At 49.7% G+C, this 18,920-nt stretch overlaps 1 protein-coding gene across 4 annotated transcripts; it reads left to right on the plus strand.

Annotated features, from left to right (window-relative positions):
* Positions 1-22: 22 nt before the first annotated feature.
* On the plus strand, positions 23-17,127 carry ASXL1 (ASXL transcriptional regulator 1). 4 transcript variants are annotated; one of them, XR_006171089.1, is made up of 12 exons: positions 23-100; positions 2,993-3,075; positions 5,345-5,453; positions 6,458-6,751; positions 7,023-7,116; positions 7,392-7,544; positions 7,965-8,128; positions 8,232-8,328; positions 8,801-8,906; positions 9,301-9,916; positions 10,643-14,465; positions 15,608-17,127. XR_006171089.1 is itself a non-coding variant. In XM_042832548.1 (12 exons), exons 1-12 carry the CDS (start codon positions 41-43, stop codon positions 13,550-13,552), a joined length of 4,611 nt encoding a protein of 1,536 aa, XP_042688482.1. In that variant the 5' UTR covers positions 23-40; the 3' UTR covers positions 13,553-15,231. The 4 variants fall into 4 exon arrangements, 2 of the variants coding, with proteins under 2 accessions (XP_042688482.1, XP_042688480.1); XR_006171090.1 differs by lacking the exon at positions 15,608-17,127 and adding an exon at positions 14,674-15,231; XM_042832548.1 differs by lacking the exon at positions 15,608-17,127 and having other exon boundaries at positions 6,458-6,578; positions 6,654-6,751; positions 10,643-15,231.
* Positions 17,128-18,920: the final 1,793 nt, after the last annotated feature.

The raw sequence follows: 18,920 nt of genomic DNA on the forward strand, positions 1-18,920 counted from the left end.
ACGGTTCGCGCCCGCCCGCCGCCGCCAGCGCGGGAGGAGGATGAGGGAGATGAAGCAGCGCAGGAAGAAGGAGCGCACGTGGGCCGAGGCCGCCCGCCTGGTGAGGGCCCGAACGGCGCGCGGGGCTTCGGCAGGCCGCGGGGGGGCGGAGGGGCCCGTCCCGGGCCGTGTGTGTGTGCGCGCGCGCGTATGTATGTATGTATGTATGTGTGTGTGTATGTATGTATGTATGAGTGTGTGTGTGTATGGGGGGTTTCTCGGCGGAGGGCCTGGCCCTTCTCCCCGCGCCGTGCGGCCATGGCGGAGCTCCGGGCCGGGCCTCATCGCCCCGGCCCTGACGGGATGCGGTCGCGCGCCCGGCCCCGCGTTGTGCTCGGGAGCGCGCGCGGAACGGTGAGCTGCCCGGAGACGGAATGGAAAGGAGAGGGAAAGAAAAGGAAAGCAAGCTTTGTGTCCTGCTGGCTGAGCGCCGGGCTGCGAGCTGACGGCGTGTGAGGTTTATAGGGCTGTGGGTTTATAGGGCTGCGGGCCGTCCTGTTTGGCTTCGTGCTGCTCAGAGATGGTGACTGCAAGGCTCGGAGCCAAGGACTGGGCAGGAAAGGAGCACCCGGCCCTGCTGCTCTTGGGGTCTGTACTGAGGTAGCCGTGGTGCTCCTCCTGTGTGAGGTTCGTTTGGGTGGCTGAGCCCAGGGGAAGCCCTGCTGTGTGGACATCTCTTGTCCTGCAGCTCACGTCCCCTTGGGTGTGAAAAATGATCGTATTTTTGGCCCTCGTGACTTTGGCTTGACAAACCAGAGAGGGCAGAAGTTGGGTGCTGTGGAGCTGCGCTGTATCTCTATGGGGTCCCAGTTCTGTGGGGCTGTGTGCAAGCATTGTGCCCGGGCTGCAGGCAGCACAGGGCTGTGTGGCACCAAATCCCTCCTCATCCTGAAGTCCTGAGCTCCAATGGGTGAAAACCTCAGTGTGTGGGGCTGCCCCGAGCACTGTGCTCAGTGGGTGGCCGAGCTGCTGTTTCCTGATGCACATCTTTGCCCCTGTGAAGCAGTGAAGATCCCCTCCCAGGCATGGTTTCTCTCACCTGCCCTCTGGGCCTGCACTCTGGACACTAGAATGGAGATGTCAGGCCCTTAGCAGCATCACAGAGCAACTGAAGGACCAGAAATAGAACCATCTCCTGCTAGATTATCCACTTAGAGAGACCTGCAGTTGCATAGCTGCACTCCCAGCTTGCAGGACTGATTGTAAATCCACTAAAAATAGATCTTTATTTAACGTTAGGCTTACAAATGCTCCCTGTCAAAATGCTTTTAATTTTCCTTTCTGACGTGCTCTGCTGGGTTTCATATTCCTCTCCATGTTTCTGACAATCGCAGGTAAAAGGCTTTTTAGTGTTGCTGCTCCTACAGAGCTAACGTCATGCATACCCATAAAACAAACCTTTAGAGATGAGTTGGGCACCTGGAATCGTGGCATCGTTTGATGGGCGCTGTCAGAGCCGGGTGCCCTCACCACTCATGGTTCAGCCTCCATCACTGGGCATGTAGGCTCCTCAGCTCTGTGTTACAAATGGTGGAGGAAGGCGTCTCCTTGGGGCAGGGAATAGCTGGTGTTGCTGGAGATCCTGTTGGAATCCCCATCAATCAGGCAGGTAGGGGTGGTGCTGCTGGCTGGAGGTGTGCAAGGCTCCCCACTAGTAGTATATAGTTGTTGAGTGGAAATTGTTCCCAAGAGAGTGCAGATTCTTTTATTTTTATGTAAACGCTCATTTGTGCTCAGTTTTAGGCTGTGCTGTGTCTGACACTTGAGGTAGACTTTGTCAGCTGTGAAGGATTCCCTTGTTTTCCAAGACAGGATTGTTCTCCTATCAGTGTCTGTCCCATTGGGGTGATGCAGAGCACTGGGGAGTGAGGAGGGTGCAGAGATGGTGACCTACAGAGGCTCTGTGATCAGTGGAGGGAGGCGTGCTGGAGCTGCACTGACAAGGAATTAAAAGTGTTTACACTTAGAATTTGGCTTATTGCTTTCTTTGATCTTTCCTTCAAACTCTGTGTGTTTGTTGCATGTGATCTCAGGCTATGCAGTTCTTTCCCAGTAGCTTACTGACGCCCGTTCTTGTCATCTTCAAACACCTGAAGATTTCATGCAGGGTGGCTATGGTTTAAATGATTCCTTTATCAGAAAACACGGTTGAAGCGCAGAGCTGATGGGCACGGGGTTGGGTTTCTCTCTGACCGAGGGATGGGGTGGAAATGCAGGCAGACCATATGAGCAGAGATGTCAGTCCTCTTGGAACCCTCGAGGTTCTGCCAGTACTGTGGAGCACTCATTTCCACAGGCTTTAAAAGTACACCTATCTATCAGCCTGTCTAATTCCTCATGTGTAAGTTGCAGTTCTGTTCTTCATATGATACATGGAAGGACGAGCTGTTATCTGTTTCATTGCCTTTTTTAGTGTCTGACTTCACTCATTTTCCTTCGAAGGCATGCAGCTTTTTTTTTTAAGCACCTACCCATCATTTTTTCTGTGTCCTTAATCATTGTTGTCTTTTCCTGAACTCTGTCCTTCCCAACACTTACCCACAGCACTCCCCTTGATAAGATGAGCTGAATGCAGTAAGCCAAGGGAGGAATTACACAGTTGCCCAGTAATATTTTTATTGCCAGAAAAATGCTGGATTCCTTACTGGGAGGTAGGGAGGCATATGGTTGGGAGAACATTTTACATCATTAAAGGTCCCTAACTACTATGCTATACAGTTCTGAAGGCTGTTTGGTAGCAGATTGGTGTTGCATGAAAGTTCTGGCTTTCATGTTGTGGAGTCGAGGCTTTTGTCATGATTACTATGAAGTACCTGACATTTTTAGCACCTGTCTTCTGTAGGTAAATAAAGCTCTCCAAGGTGTATTTTAGGCTCTGATCCCTGGCGTGTTGAGCAGTTCTGTGAAGGTAGATGCAAGCCTGTGATGACACTTGGTATTTCTGTCTCTTCAGGTGCTGGAAAACTACTCGGATGCTCCAATGACCCCAAAGCAGATTCTGCAGGTCATAGAGGCTGAAGGACTGAAGGAAATGAGGTTAGTATTGATGATCACATGTGAAACCCAGCATGTGCGTGGTGCAGGCTGCATAGAAGGCCTGAGCTGTTCCGTGTGACTCTGCCTCATCCCCAGCCTGCTTTCCTGCTTCCTTTTTTTCCCCTTTCCAGCATGGTAATTTCAGTTGACAGTACAGTTACTTGTAATACTTTTTTTTTAATTGGATTTTCTTTTTGTAACCTATGGAGTTCCCTTCATCCATCTGCTGTGACACAAATGCCCGTTGCAGATCAGCCTCCCGCACTGATTCACGCACTGATTTACTCCCCCTGCATATTTCTCTCAGAAGTAGCTCCTGGTGCTTTCTACTGCTAGACTCCAGTTTGGTAATAGTTTCAGTTCTGTCTCCTCTGATTCTTCATTTCTAGAGCAGACATTACGTTTTAGGAGACTCAGAAGGATCTATGTATCTGTGTATTTTCCAGTACTCAGCTGGCACTTCTAGTACTTCTGAGCACTGTGAAAGCACTGCTTACACTGCTGTGGCTCTTGACACTGTACAGATATGTCCTCTTCAGTTGCTGCTTCACTGGGGCTGCTGAACGCTCACCCTGTGGCTGGGCTCTTCACCACACACATCTCCAGTGCTTTGGTATTGCAGCTCTCAGAAGAATCCAGCCAGTGCAAGCTGCCATGTGGCTTCATTTTAATGGATACTCCGTGCCTTTCTGGATCAGTCCTCCACCTTACACAGGTAGCTGAAGATCTCTGTGCTGCTCCAGGTTGCATCAGGAACGTCCTGAAGCAGCAGTTGCTTTGGGCTTCTCCCAGTTGTGCCAAGTGACCTCTCACGTTAGGGAGCTGCAAACCAAACCTTGCATTGTGCAGAGCCCCGCAAGCTGCATCGCTCATCTGGCAGTCACTGGGTTTCCTTTGGGATGTCTGCTTTTCCTTCCTGTTGTTAACTCTCTGCTGTAAGAAAAGCCTGTTTTCTTCCCAGCATAATTGTTCACAGGACACAGGCAGCAATCCTGTCTGCTAAACATGCAGCAGGTTTTCCTGCTACTTGAATAAAAGCCCTTCCTGAAAATGCATTTCCTGAAGGAAACGGCTTAGCGACTCGGGAGGGGGTTTTCCTTTTGAATCAGTATTGAGGCTGTGCTGTCCTGCTCTGGGGGTGACCTCAGCCAGTTGGATGGGCCTGGTTCTTAGCAGCCCTATGGACCCTGTGCTAAGCTGGGATGTCAGCACCCAGCAGCAGAGCCAAAATCTTCCTCCTGGAAAAGTTCTAGCTATTTGTTTTTCCCTCCTTCTGGGAAAAAAAAAAAAAAAAAAAGAAACATGTCTGTGGTTTTTCTGTTGCTTTGTTTTTGGTGTTTTTTTGCCATTTCAAGAAAATGTGCTCTGTGGCTGGCTGGCTTACTTGAAACATTCTGTGAAGTACTGAAGGGAAAGCACTGTCTGACAGGCCAGAAGGCTGGGAAATTTTTTTCATGGTATCTAAAAATGATGGAGGGTGATTTTTGTCTGCTGCTGAGGCTTGTGAGTAAACGCCCAAAACCCAAATGCAACGCAGAGTGAAAACAGAAATGGTTCTGAACTCAGTTTTCAATATGAGAATGATTTTCTTTGATTTCTTTTTGTCTCCATCCAGTTTTCAGTTTCACTTTTAATAACAGTGAAATCAGGACTGCTTTAATGTCTCTTCCAAGTAGCTTTCTGCATGCCCCTGTGTGACTTACTGGAAAACATGAGGCTGCATGGCACGGAAGTTCCATTGCTGTGAGCGTAGGATGGCTGCTTTGGTCACAAATGGCAAAACTGGGGCACTGTGAGGGCTTGCCAAATGGGTTCCTCAGACCTTTGACATCTAACTCTGCCAGTGCAGAGTCAAATCAGGAAAGACATCCCAGAAATACGTATGCGTACCATTTTTGCTGTCTCTGTTCTTGTTTTGCTGCTGCTGACTGAATCTGGTTTTTAGTAGAATCAATCCTGGTCTGAAAATTACAAGCGGAGTAACGGAGGAAATGTGTAATGAAAGAAGTAACTAAAAATGACCAAGAGTGACTTCAAAATGAGCCTAACGTTTCCTGTGTTGTGCAGATTGCTTCACTGTGATGCGCTGAGGCAAATGGACAGGTCAGAGTGGGAAACAGTGATGCTATTCTGACTGCAGTGCCTGTCCCGTGAAGTTAATGAGGCTCATCTTTGTTCCCCTCCGTCAGCAGCTGATGCTGATTGAAGCAGATCTTTCATTTTGGGCCGTTTCTGGAAATGATCCCTTTTGCACCCTCCTGTTTTTCAGTGGCACCTCTCCCCTGGCCTGCCTCAACGCCATGCTCCATTCCAATTCCAGGGGAGGCGATGGGCTCTTCTACAAACTGCCTGGACGGATCAGCCTGTTCACCCTGAAGGTAAATACAGAGTTTGTGCTCTGGGTTGAAGGCTGAGCTGCGAGCTCTGCTTGTTGTGTGTAGCTGAGTGCTAAAGTGTCACTGAGCATCGCATGGGGCTGAGTGTGCTGCTGTGAGATCATTGTGTGAAAGTGTCTCTGGAATTCGTTATTTCATCATAGCTCTTGTACTTTGCTGCTGTGTTCATCCACATGTGGTACAGTCCTTTCAACCTGCCTGTTATTTCATGAATTGCACCAGAAGATAAATGCTTATTCCAGTTTTCTGTTTTCAACTCAGGTGTTGTTTACCAAAATAGCCCTGTTTCACTCATCCAAGAGCCACAAAGGAACGTGGCCAACCAGTAACTTGTGTTGGTCTGAGGGCTTACAGCTACAAGTAAAATCTTGATAGCAAAATGTATTTTCCTTCAGAGTTCTCTCTGAAATGTTTTATTTTAGTCTTTTGTCGCAGTAATCTTCACTGTTGGAAATGCCTCAGGCTTTTCATTGGCGTTCTTTTGTACTGTTGGATACCCTGATAAATATCAGCTTTATAGACCACTAATATCTTGCAGCTCTTTTACTGCCATCGGAAAATGTTGTTAAACTGTCACACTTTAGAAAAAGCAGAAGGACTTGAAATGGTTTTGGTTACACAGGTAGTAAATGCATCTCCCAGGCTTGCTGTCTTAGTAGCTGGCTTCTTGAATGATGCTCTTTAGTAAGAATGAGATATTGAGATATTTCTCTTCCTTAGAAACTGCGTGCTTGATTCACAAGAGTGATATAAAGTTACTGATGTGTGCTTTAGTTATATGTGATGGAAATGTCCTCAAAGTGTGCTCATGGCTTACGTGACTTCTGCTCCACTAGAAGCCTACATTTCTTTCTGCATCAAGGGGATTAAAACAGGGAAGAAATCAAAATAAAACCTGTATCTGTGAAACCAACAGCTCCTGTTGGTTTAAGCAGTAGGGGCTGGGAGGAGGATTGCAGCCACCTGAGTTTTGTTTGTCTATTTAGAAGGATGCCCTGCAGTGGTCTCGGAACCTGTCTGTGCCAGAAGGGGATGAACTGGAGGATACAGCAGATGCAGAAAGCTGCGAGTCCAACGAAACAAGCACTGTGAGTGGTGACAATGATGGTAAGTGTCTAATAACATTCATCTTAAGCTGCAAGTATCCACTTCTGTTTTTGGCTGAGGGCTCGTCTGTTTCAGTGTCCCTTGATGAAACCTCCTCCAACGCCTCCTGTTCCACCGAATCTCAGAGCAAGGGACCCTCTACTGCCAGGGAGAGCAACAGAACAGCCTCACAGGTAGGAGAAAGGACAGCTTTCCATGCTGTGTGACAGGGACCGGGTGTGCACAGGTGCCTCAGGGAGAGTGGTGGGGCTGTGTGCTTGGCTGAGGAGTTTCTAGAAATTGAAGGGTTGAAGTTCTGAATTCTCTGCTATTCATATAGTTAGTGACTGATACTTGAAGCTAGGTGGTTCTTTAACTGGGAAATACGTTGCTTGGAAGGTTATTTTGCCTTCCCATCGTGTCACTGTGCCTTTGTTTTCTTCTTGTTTTCTTTTTGGACCACAGACAACCAAACAAAAGAGAAAGACAGGTGTCATGTTGCCACGTGTTGTCTTAACGCCACTGAAAGTAAATGGGGCACACATGGAGTCTGCATCTGGTGAGCATTGCTTTTGTCTTGATGATTCTTATAAATATGTGGATAGCTTTTGATCAGTGGTCCCTAAACAGAAAATTTGCCTGGGGACTTCTTTAATGTTTGCTGAGAATGCATGTGGCTGATTTGGGCTACTGGGGGTGTGTTTATCTCAGTCAGCCAGTAACCTGTAAGAATCGAACTGTTTTTATTAGCAGATAATTCTGAAGGGCTAAAAACTACTCTGCAAGTTGGTTTTCTGTTCTTTGCATATTCCTGTAAAATTCTGTTGCTTTTAGGCTTCACAGGAAGGCATGCTGATGGGGAGAGCAGCAGCACATCCAGCAGCAGCAGCAGCTCTTTGGCTCTGTGCAGTGCCACCTTGCGCAGCAGAACAGAAATAAACAGGGATCCTCCACAGCTGCTCAGAGGAATCCGAAAGCCCACAGCTGGTGAGTGCTTCTGTTACAGTCAGGCCATAAAAGCCAGCAGTGTTGACATCTCTGTATTTCTGAGTAAAGAAAACCCTTTCTGTAGAAGGCACATGATGATCTTAAGGCTCGTGGTCTGGATCTTTCTCTCCAAACTTAGTGAACCAGTTGTTTAAGAGTTTCCTGCTGTGGAAAACGGTATTGAGAACTGTGTCTGTATGTGACAGCAGTGTGACTCGTGTCAAAGTTCCAGTTGCATGCTTAGTATTAATTGGCATGGTTGAGAAAGCCTTTCTTCATGCTTGAATACGACAGTCTTTACTTACTCCTTTTGCTGCAGTAGTTTACAGTGTGGTCTGTTGTGGTGTCTTCTTTGCACGTAACGCTGATGCATTTTTATACAATAATGCTTCATCTTCTTTGCCTGCCCTTAAATTACAGGGCAAATGAAACGAAACAGGGGTGAGGATATTGACTTTGAAACGCCTGGTTCCATTCTTGTCAACACAAACCTGCGGGCTCTGATAAACTCCAGGACCTTTAATGCACTCCCATCGCACTTCCAGCAGCAGCTGCTTTACCTCCTTCCAGAAGTCGATAGGCAGGTAGGACGGTGCAGCACGTGGTTGTTTTCTGTTCACCCTATTGGCTCTTTCTGGCAGGACAGCTGAAGCACTGTTTTCTTTGTGCTGTTTTTTGTCCCCTAAGGTTGGGGCTGATGGGCTGATGCGTCTCAGTGGCAGCGCTCTGAATAATGAATTCTTCACCCATGCTGCTCAGAGCTGGAGGGAACGCCTGGCTGACGGTGAGTTGCTTTGCTTTCTCTGGTGCTTGCAGAAAAGGTGCTTGTTTTAAGGGCTTTCTTCTTTCCCAGTTAGTGAGTGGGAATGTAGTCCGACTTGGCAGTATATGGGGCTGTCTTGCCCCCAGCTCATCTTTATTTTCCTTTAAAATCATGGATTTCATATTCTCTAGATGCCATGGGATATTCAGAACAAAACAGTGGGGGTGTAAAGTAGTGCCAGACTTACCTTTTCTTGAATAGTGACCTCCAAGTGGTAAAATACAGTGTTTAATTTCCAGATTCACTTCAGGCTTTGTGACTATTGCATTTGAATAGTTGCAGGTGGCATGTGGATCCATAGTGGAGCAGAAAGCAGAGAATAAGAAAAACATGCATCCTTATACATAACTTCTGTTCTACACTGTTAAAAGAGATGGTTTTTACAAAATCAGTTTTGCTTGGAACTGAATTTCGGTATCTTCAATCCCTGTAGGTGAATTCACACATGAAATGCAAGTTCGAATTCGGCAGGAGATGGAGAAGGAGAAGAGAGTGGAGCAGTGGAAGGAGAAGTTCTTTGAGGACTACTATGGACAAAAGTAAGGAATTGTGCCTGGTCTGTCCTTTTTATGCAGGTGGCAGTGTGTGGTTCTGCTTGTGGATACATGAGAAGATGGTTCCTTAGGGGGAATTGGCTTGGTCAGAGCAGAATTTCATAGGCCATCTGTTTTGTCCTCCAGACAAGTTAATATGATTTGTTTGCCATCACGTATCTTTATGTTTTGCCTATTTCCCTTACTCCCTGTGACAATAATGTGGGATCGCAGATACAGAGATTATCTCATTGCAGGCTGACTTAATGAGGTTTTGATGAGTCTCTGCTTTGTAATCTGCATGTTACTATGTATAGTGGTGACGGTACGGCTATGAATAATAGATGAGGTGCTTGGGATGAGCTTTAGATCTTAACTAGTTTCTGCGTTGGCCTTACAGGTTGGGCTTGACCCAAGAAGAATCCCAGGAGCAGAATTTGGTGCAAGAAGATGCCGAGAACAGGACAGCTCTGTCTGTGAAAGGAGAAAGCAGGCTGCCACGCGGTCCCTCCACGCGGCAGAGGGATGGGCACTTCAAGAAGCGCTCCAGGGCCGACCTGCGATGCAGAGCCAGGAGGAGCCTGTACAAATTGCGTGATTCTGAGCAAAAAGAGGCTTCCAAAGACACTGCTTCTGTGGGACCGGATTCCTCTCTTCATAAAGACACAAAGTCTGAGGTGGATCAGAAGAAAGATGACCTGACAAGTGCTTCTGCTGCAGTGCTGAAGCCAGAGAACTCAGAATCGCATCTCTCTCCAGAGACTTCCAAACTGCACAGTAAATCGGAAGATCTGTCATTGGCAGCTGCAAACAGGATTCCCTGTTTGTCCCAGGAGAGCCCTGCTCGGGAACCAAAGGACCAGAAGAGGAAATGCTTTGAGGAGGCTGCCTCTGCCTCCTTCCCCGAAAAGAAGCCCCGGCTTGAAGATCGTCAGTCCTTTCGTAACACAATTGAAAGTGTTCACTCAGAAAAGCCACAACCTACTAAAGAGGAGCCAAAAGTCCCACCCATCCGGGTAGGAAAGAGAATTATAGCTGCCTGCTATCTCAGGGCTCTCACGCTTAGTAGCATCGAAACATTATTAAAATGTCAAGTGTTGTCATGTTAGCAGAAGTGGAAGGGTTTCATTGGCAGAGCTGGCTGAATACCTCTGATTGCCCCAGTTTACTGTCTTGTTTAGAAGGGCAAAGAATGGAAAATCATTCCAAGGTCTTTGTGCAAGAGCTCAGCATAACCTTGACTTACTGTGTTAATTTTAATTTCTGTGGATGCAGAAATCATTCTTCCTGAAACCAGCTGACTCGTTGCGACAGAGACCTTCAAATCAAATTCTTTGTCCTGTGTCATTTCCCCGTTCCTTTCTTTTGGGGGCAGAAAAGTGTTCCTTCAGTCTTACACTACTTCAACTGGAGGCATCCATCTTGCTAGCTTCAGAGCAGTCACCCTGATGTAAAGGAGACCATTTTGATTTATGAAGGTCTGAAGGCAAAGCACCTATTTCATGTTTGTCTGCTGGCTCTGGCGAGGCAGCGTTCATAGCGAGTGAGCTTTACATCCCGCATGACAGAGCACATAAGCAGGGGTTACGGGAACCGTGCCGCTGCTCTGCCAAAACTTGTGTTTAAGTTGGAATTTTAACTCCTTAACGAAACATTGCCACAAGAAGACGTTCAGAAAATGCATTTTGCTGTCTGAAAATGGTCGAGCGTTACAACCGAGTGTTTTCTCTTTTTTCTTTCAGATTCAACTTTCACGTATTAAACCACCCTGGGTGGTTAAAGGTCAGCCAGCTTACCAGATATGCCCCAGGATCATCCCCAACACGGAGCCCTCCGCCCGGGGCAGGAGCGGGGCCAGAACTCTCGCAGACATTAAGGCCCGTGCTCTGCAGGCCCGAGCCCAGCGAGAAGCTGCTGCCGCCGCCATTGGTGGTGGGGGCGGCCCCGGCGGAGGGAGAAACTCTGAGGGGGGTGGAGGAGAACGCAGCAGCCATCGCAGACGCAGAAGATCAAAGAGAGCTCGGCGAAAGCGCTCGTCAGATCTACAGCGAACACAACTACTCTCGGCTCTCCGTCTGAACGGAGAGAAGGCCAGCTCTGAGGCGGCCGCGCAGGCAGCCAGCACAAATTCCTTTGCCTCCTCGAAACAAGACTCCTTTTCTTCGAAGGCTGAGGGAAGCGCTGTTCTGCAGTGCGCCGCGGGCGCTGGCTCAGGGGAAGCTCAGTCCGGCGATGGCTCACCTGGAGGGCAGCGCTGTGATGCTCTGATGGTGTCGGCATTGGACAGCACGGCTTTGGAGAGGCCACAGGAGAGCCCCGAGCAGCTCTTCTGCGATGCCAGGACTGAATCCTCATCACGTGCTGCGTCGCAGGAGGGGCAGAGCACAGAGGTGACACACGTGGTTCCTCCCGCAGTTGATCTGTCGTGTGCCCAGGCGCAGGGAGCTGAGATGGGTCCTGCAGGAGGCAGGGTTGTGTCAGAACTCAGAGATGTTGGTATTCCCGCAGTACATCCTTCTGATGTAAAGGAGAATTCCACCGGTCATCCTGCTCTTCTGCCAGAATTGCCATCAGGTGGTAAAGAATGCCACGAGCAGAACATGATATCGAGATTTAGATTTAATGGCTCTGAAACAACGTTAGTGGAACAGTGCTTGAAAAACTATAGTGGTGACTCCAAAATAGTGACTGCTGGAGCACAGGAAGGAGTGCCTGCACTGTGTAACTTCACACACCTGCAGGCAGGGAGAGAGAGTGATGGCAAACTGAGCAATGAGGAACAGAATGCGGAATCTCTGTTGAAATCCTCTTTATGTGATGGCTTTGTTTCTCAGAGTAGGATAGATACCTCTGAAAAACTGAGGGAGAGGTGCCCTGGAACAGAATCAGAAGACGAGTGCCAGCCGTTGAGGGAGACTGGAGAGTTCAAGGCAAATGGAGATGATGAAGTACAGAGTACACACAGTGAATCAACAGATACTGCTTCGGATTTTGAAGCTGACGTGGTTGATGAGAATGTGGAGATGGAGATGTGTTACAGAAACCTCAGCTGTAGGGAGGCGGCTAGGAAGGGCTCCTTCTGTCAGAGCAGCACTGAGGAATGTGATAAAATTAGTTCAAAATCATCTCTGGAAGCAGGTGATCCGCCCTGCGGTGTGGACTTCTCTTCAGTGGCCACAGTGAGCACTGCAGCTCCACCTCAGAGGTGGGGACTGCATGCACCATTGCCCCCAAAGCCCGAGAGGCCATCAGGTTCTGCTCAGGCCATGTCCTCTGATGCCAGCAGCCCTTTGGTGAAGCAGCTGCTTAAGGGGAACCGTCTGCTGGAAGAGGTTCTCCCCGGGTCTCACGCCAACATTGAGGTGGAAGGCGCGCAGCCGCCTCTCGACAAGCAGTCAGAAAGCCTCCCCGTGCCGATGGAGAGAGGTGGCAATTGCTATTTTGGTAAAGAATCTTGCCCAGATGTGCAGATAAAGACGAGTGCCCTAACCAGGAGTGATGAGTTCCACCCAGTGAGATCTTCTGTAGATCCCCAGGAGAAGACACGTGGGTCAGGAGCAGCATTGCCTGGAGTGGAGGGTATGGAGAATCAACCTGTTCCAGAAAAACATTCCAAAATTGGCTTAACCTTAAGCTGCCAAGACCAACTGGCAAATGTGGCAAGTGCCTCTCAGAAGCCTGAAGACATGAGCCCTCGGGAAAGAACGTTTTCTTCCTGTAGCTTTGAAGAGCAAAAAGAATTGGCTAAGGTCCATCGGGTGCCACAGCATAACCCATTAACAAATGTCATCGCAAAGCAAAGTCCTGAGAAGCCGAACCTGCCTCCAGAGCCTCCGTTTTTATCTCCAAATGTAGATTCTCTTGGCCCAAATCAGATGGGGAATGCATCTGTCAATCAAAATTATGTTGGAGTTCAAGGCAAAAAGCTCTTCGGTTCTGGTTTTCCTTGCAACCCCAGCGTTAGGCTGCATCACTCAAGGGCTTCAGATCAGGTGTCAGCCATGGGAGCCTTGGCCCCGAGCAAACAGATTTCTGTGACCAAAAGCTGTGCGTCTGCAGAAGGAATGCCAGCTGCAAGGGAAGAGTGGACTTCGAAGCAGCACGGGAACACCCTGGGAGGAACAAAAAGTGAGAACGTGTTGGCGTGTGGCAGCCCAACCAAGAGCAGTGGGGAGAGGCAGAAGGATGCAGCACCAAACCCTGCGGAGCTGAGGGAGCATTCGCAGAGCGTTCCTGTGGCGATGGACTTGCCGTTCCTGAAGCTTTCAAGGGAAGCAGGAAAAAGACACAATCACCCTTTGGAGCCTTCCTCCATACCCTCTCAGTTCAATATCAAGCAAGCGTTTTATGGGAAGCTTTCTAAGCTGCAGCTGAATTCCACCAGCTTTAATTATTCATCCAGCGCTCCAGCTTTTCCCAGAAGCCTCGCTGGAAGCATGATGCAGCTCAGCCACAAAGCGAACTTTGCTGCAAACCACAACACGTCCCTTTCCGTGCAGATGTTTGCCGACAGCAGCAGCGTTGAAGAAATATCCTTCAAGTGTTCGTGCAGCCTTAAAGCCATGATCATGTGTAAAGGCTGCGGGGCGTTTTGTCACGATGACTGTATAGGACCCTCTAAGCTCTGTGTATTGTGCCTTGTGGTGAGATAATAAATTATGGCCATGGGACAGGTTGTATATTCAGTGTGCGTATTTTGATAACGACTGATCCTAAACCTGTACACAGGATACGGTTCTGTTTATAGTAGAAATGCTATTATACTTCGTTTCGGTGAGGAAAGTTGACTCGCCTCCCCACTGAAATCGACAGTGCAAAACCCTTCCTTGCTCACGATGACACTCCGATTTCTGTGGGCTGTGCCCCACCGGAGCCAATCCTTCTGCTTTGTGCTATCGTGGACGTGCTGGCTGTGCCCTGGGATGTGTGTGAAGCTGACACCTGGCTGGGAGGCAGTTTGCTGTGGCATCCGTGGACCCTCCGGAGAGGAGACCTCTACATCCAAAGGAACTGGAACAGGGTGCGTTCTATTTCAGGGCTGCTCTAGGTTAGCCCCTACAGTCTTCCACTCTCCCCTTCTGCCATCTCCGAGGTCGGTTGTGTGCTGAGCACAGCAGTGCAGGCAGGACGCAGGTGCCTCCGCGTGGTCTCCGGTGCCAAGGCTGGACGCGGTGAGCAGCGAAACGCTCTGCGGTTGGAGCTGCGAGAGGAAGAATAGGCAGCACGTGGCAAGGGAAAACGGCTCCTGCCTGCAGGATGTGCGGGGCTTTGGGTTGCCCAGCTGAACTCTGGCACCAGCTGAAGGCTGAGGCTGCTGCAGCCTCCTTGTAGCACGCGTCCGTGCAGGAAGGCTCTGAGAAGCGCAGTGCGTGGCCAGCAGCCGTCTGTGCATTGCAGCCCTGCGGTGAGGACCTGACCGTGACAGCATCTGACCACTTGCAAGTGTCTAGCTGTGCATCTGTGTGACGATCATCTTAACATTTAAAGCAGTGTTTTTTCATTATTATTTTTTTTTTTAATATATATTTTCATTCTTGGATGTATAAAGTGAATTATTTGGCTCCTGTAAGTATCCTCTATGCATCTGTTTGATCATGTATTTATATGTTGTACACAGTACTGGCCAACTCTGTAAATGGATGTAATGTACATAGTACATAAAGGGTTCTTTTTTCCTTGGATTTTTCGGGCTCTCCAGCAGTAGTGCATTAAAGTGGTGGTAGTTGTTAATCTGCATCTGTAGTCAGAGCAGCTGTGTTCTGTCTCGCCCAAGGTGAGGCTCTGCCCGCCGTGCCCAGGGCTCCGTGCTTCACTCCTGGACCTCGTGCAGCTGCTGCTGTTGCTGTGTCTCCCGGTGGTGCACGAAGGTGGATGTCCTCACACCTCTGGTGGCTGACAGCAGAACAGCTCCTCTTCCTCCGGAGCAACTCCTGAGCGCGAATTGCTTCAGTGGGAGCAGAACTCAGACGTTCCTTAAGAAGACAGTAGAAGGAATAGGATTTTTTTAGTACTTTTTTTCTGCTTGTACCTTTTCTAGCTCTCTCCTACCTCCCTTGACTGTGCACTTTTTTTTTTTTTTTTCTTTTTTTTTTTTTTTATTATTTTTATTTTCTAATGGAAACGCGACCCTGAGGGCTGCCCCAGGTTTGGCCTCTGCAGGGCTCATCCTTCACACACCTGCAGGGAGAGGGGCAACCGCCTGGGCTCGGAGCGGAGGAGCGCGAACCAAAGAGAGCAGCGCGGTGGGCTCTGCTGCTGGGGGCCCTGGGCTGCGCCGAGCCGCCTGGTGTACGTCCCTTGTGTTGGAACAATAAACACTCTCTACAAGCTGCGTCTGTGCTTGCAGTGCTCCTTTCCTCAAATCGCTCTCTGTGGCGACGTCGCTTTTTCTTTCCTCTTTTTTGAAGCGGGAGCTTGGCTCAGGGGACGGGGAAGGGGCGCTGTTTGTTGTCTCAGCTTCACCCCGTCGTTTTCTTTGTACCCTTGCAGACAACCAGAGGCCGTGCGCCCACCCCGGGGAGGCGATGCTGCGAAGCTCAGAGCGGTGCAGGCACTGCTGAGCCCACAGGGGCCATCCCTGAGCAGAGCTGCTCCGTGCCCGGCTCTGAAACATTTGCAAAAGCTTGACGACGACATCAGTTACACCGAGTTGTTTTTAATTCGCTACCAATCAATTTATTGCAATAGTTTTTATTTTTTTTTTCCAGGCAGGAAACGCTTTGGAAAGGAATAATGCAAATGGTGATGTTCTGTGTCTCAGTCCTGGCCTCGGTGCGTGGATGTGCCGTGTGTGGTGAGCTCACGTGTCGGGGTTTTGGGGCTGCAAGGAAGGAAGCGCACGGCTGCACAGCGCCTGCCCTGGGTGCTGCCTCACCATTCATGCTGAACTGATGCTCTGCTGCCTGCTAGGGGTCTGCAAACACCACTCCAGGTCTTTGCAATCACCAAGCAGGGTCGTTGCTTAGGTGAGCTCCGATGCTGTTAAATAATTGGAAGTCTGGGCTGTGTTATGGGAACCCCGGGCCGGGCCTCGTGTGTGTGCCGTGAAACCTCAGCTGTGTGTGTGTGTGAATGGCAGTCACTGCATGAGGGCCTCCTGCTGCAGCCAGGGACAGGGCAGCTCTGGAGGTTCTACCTGCGTAGTGCTTGGAGAAAGGCGTTTTGGGGGTGCAAAGGTTTGTTGTACTCAGTGAATAAAGCTGATAATGAAAAATCAGGAGATGGAGAGCTTTCCCCAAACCTTGATGAAAGCTTCATAGTTTCCCAACGAAACAAAAACAGAAATAAAACCAGACGTCACAAAATGAATTTTGCCAGCAGAGAAGTTGAGGTCTGCGCTGCTCCCCGTGTGCCAGCGCTGCTCTGTTCCCCATGGGCAGCACAGCCTCCATGGCAGCTCTCTGCAGTGGCTTTGGCCCTTTTCTCTCTTTTCCAAAGACCCCAATTCGAGGCTGTTGGGAGCTGAGCTCCCTGGGGTGAGAGCGGAGCAGAGAGCCCTTCTGTTATACAGTGTTTATTGAGCAAATTCAGTCTTATATATGATATACAGATTCCAAAGGAAAAAAAAAAAAAAAAAAGGATTCCACATACGTATGAAATCAGTGCATTTAGCAGTAATACCATGGAGATAACAGCTCGATTAACAGCTCATTGGTCTTCGTTAAGTGAGGGGAACAGGGAGTGGGCCTGTGCTAATCATTCCACAAACAGAACAGAATTAAGTTGCATCACATATATAATAGACACACGTTCTAAGAATTAAAATATTAAGCCACATTTACTGGAAAAATCCACAGTATATAACACAAATAACTCTTATCGAGCTCATTGAGGAGGAAGTGCTCATCTGCTTAAGAGCCACACGAAGTTGCATAGGTGCCTATCTGCAAAAATATCATTTTGAAACGAACCCATTGATTAAGCAATAAAGTGTCACCTTAGGAGCTGGATGAAGTGCCGAATGCGTTCTCACTGCCCCTCTGAAGGCGCTGCCATCCCCCAGCCCTGGGCAGCGCTGCCATCCCACCCCATCCCACATCCTGGGCGCTGAGCTCCAGCTCTGCCCACTGCTGTTCTCCCGTTCTGGATGTGATTCTGGCTCTCCTCGTGTTTTTGGGGGGCAGCTTCACGCCCGGGCCTGGAGGGAATGGCGAAGCGTCAGCGCTGCCCTTGTGCCCGCTTGGAGCTCTGCTCGGCTGCAGCTTCACATCGATTCCCATTTCAAATCACAGCCAATCTTTGCGTCGGCCGCTGGCAAAGCCTCCAGCAGCTGGAGGGGGTGTTTGGGGCAGGGAGGTGTGGGTGAGGTGTGACTGTGGCTTGGTCAAGCAGACGAGCGGGCGAGGGCCGGTTCCTCCCCAACGGCGGTCGCGCGGAACACACAGGGGCCGGGAGTTCTGTACATGTAAACAGTACACTTTCACTGAGTCCAAAATTAGGAGCAAAAATACAAAGGTTCACATTGGTCTTAGGTAGATACAGGCGAAAAAACTGAGCCGGACAGCTCCGAAACAACCGAACGAAAGTTCCTAAAGCACCACTAAATTATATAAAAAATCAGACCATGGACGGATTGTAGTTGGTATTCCGGTGAAGTACTATGCTACCTTGTAAAAAGTCTTACAAAAAATTACAAATCAAAAGTATATCAACCCTCTGAGTTCAAAGCAGCATTTGACGTGGACTGGTACTGATCCGACCGCGGGTCGGGAGGTCTGAGTGCCACCAACCCGGAGTGCTCCCATGGAGAGACCCTGCACGGGAACGGCCCCTGCGGGCAGCTGGGAGTGACCCAAAAGGGAGAGACGACAGGGATCTCTTTACTCCATCAGCGATGAGTTTGTGTTAAATAAACACAGCACGCGGCCCAGCGCCAGCACGGGGCAGTGGGACCTGCACAGAGCTTGTGCCGAAGGGACTAAAGGGAAAAAAGAAAGAAAAACAAAGAAAACCCACAAAAAAAACCACCATAAATCCCTGACAGAAATCTGTAGTCAATCCCGTTTGTTTCATCGCTTGTCTGGGATGCGGCTGTCAGCGGGGCTGTGCGTCTGTACCGTGCAGCCCTGAGTTACAGCATCCTTAGGGCAGGGGGGGGGCTGCTCAGTGTCCTTCCTACGCAACCGTGGGGCCTCCGCCGCGTTCTGCAGCAGCTTAGAAAAGAGCTACGAAACTTCAATCCACGCTAAGACAAAGTCGAGGGCGGTCTGCTCGAAACAGCTACAGCTCTGCGTAAATCAAAGCCAAAGGAATGGATGCGGGTGTGTTGGTGAGGCCCTGGGCACCCTCGTGCAGCACGGCGGGACGCGGCGGCTGCGCGCTCTGCGGCACAGCAGGGGCAGCAACGCGGGAGCACGTCGGAAAGAGAGAAATTCTGGGACAGCGATTGTCTCTGCCTCTCCTTCTTTAACAATAAGACTTGCACAAATGGCCGTGGGTTACATATTTCGTAAAAGGTTTTGTTACTTCGTGGTATTCACACAAAAATAAATATTTACATAAATTCCAAGGATGGGAGGGATGCGAACGGAGCGGGCTGGCAGTGCGTGGGGGGAGCGCGAGCCGGGGATGGGGACGGGTCCCACTGTGCCCCGGAGCCACCCCGATGGCACAGAGCTGCGTGGGCTCCATCTGCACCGAGGGACCGAGTCCCCATCCTCCGAATATTACCGGAACTGTCAGGTTTGGGGAACAGAGCAGTCAACGCAAGGGTTCGTCCCTTCTGTGCTGGGCCAGGCAAAAGCCTGTCCTCGCGTTGGTGGCTTTTCCTGCACTGAAACTAAAGGCTGGGGGTTGTTTTTCTTCCAGTGTTTGGGCGTTCGGTTGGTTCAGAAGGCTGCACCGTGCTGCCCGGCTCTGCTGGCGGGGAACCAGCCTTCACCACAACCTGCGGTGCTGGGGGCTCCTGCAGCAGGGGCGAGGGCAGCAGCCTTCGTCCTCAGGCTCAAAGTGGCCAAAAAAGGGCAAAATGAAACAGCCGGCTCCAAAGAGAGCGCCTATCTCTGCTTAACGCACACGAGA

This window comes from Centrocercus urophasianus, unplaced genomic scaffold (genome assembly GCF_019232065.1).
Source record: "Centrocercus urophasianus isolate 14NV4802_14NV808 unplaced genomic scaffold, USGS_Curo_1.0 seq_382, whole genome shotgun sequence".
NCBI classification, from domain to species: domain Eukaryota; kingdom Metazoa; phylum Chordata; class Aves; order Galliformes; family Phasianidae; genus Centrocercus; species Centrocercus urophasianus.

Coding starts and splice junctions, on each gene's coding strand:
- ASXL1 (XM_042832546.1), top strand. CDS start 41: ATGAGGGAGATGAAGCAGCGCAGGAAGAAGGAGCGCACGTGGGCCGAG. Junction 101..2,992: donor GGGCCGAGGCCGCCCGCCTG/GTGAGGGCCCGA, acceptor CTGTCTCTTCAG/GTGCTGGAAAACTACTCGGA. Junction 5,454..6,457: donor TCAGCCTGTTCACCCTGAAG/GTAAATACAGAG, acceptor TTGTCTATTTAG/AAGGATGCCCTGCAGTGGTC.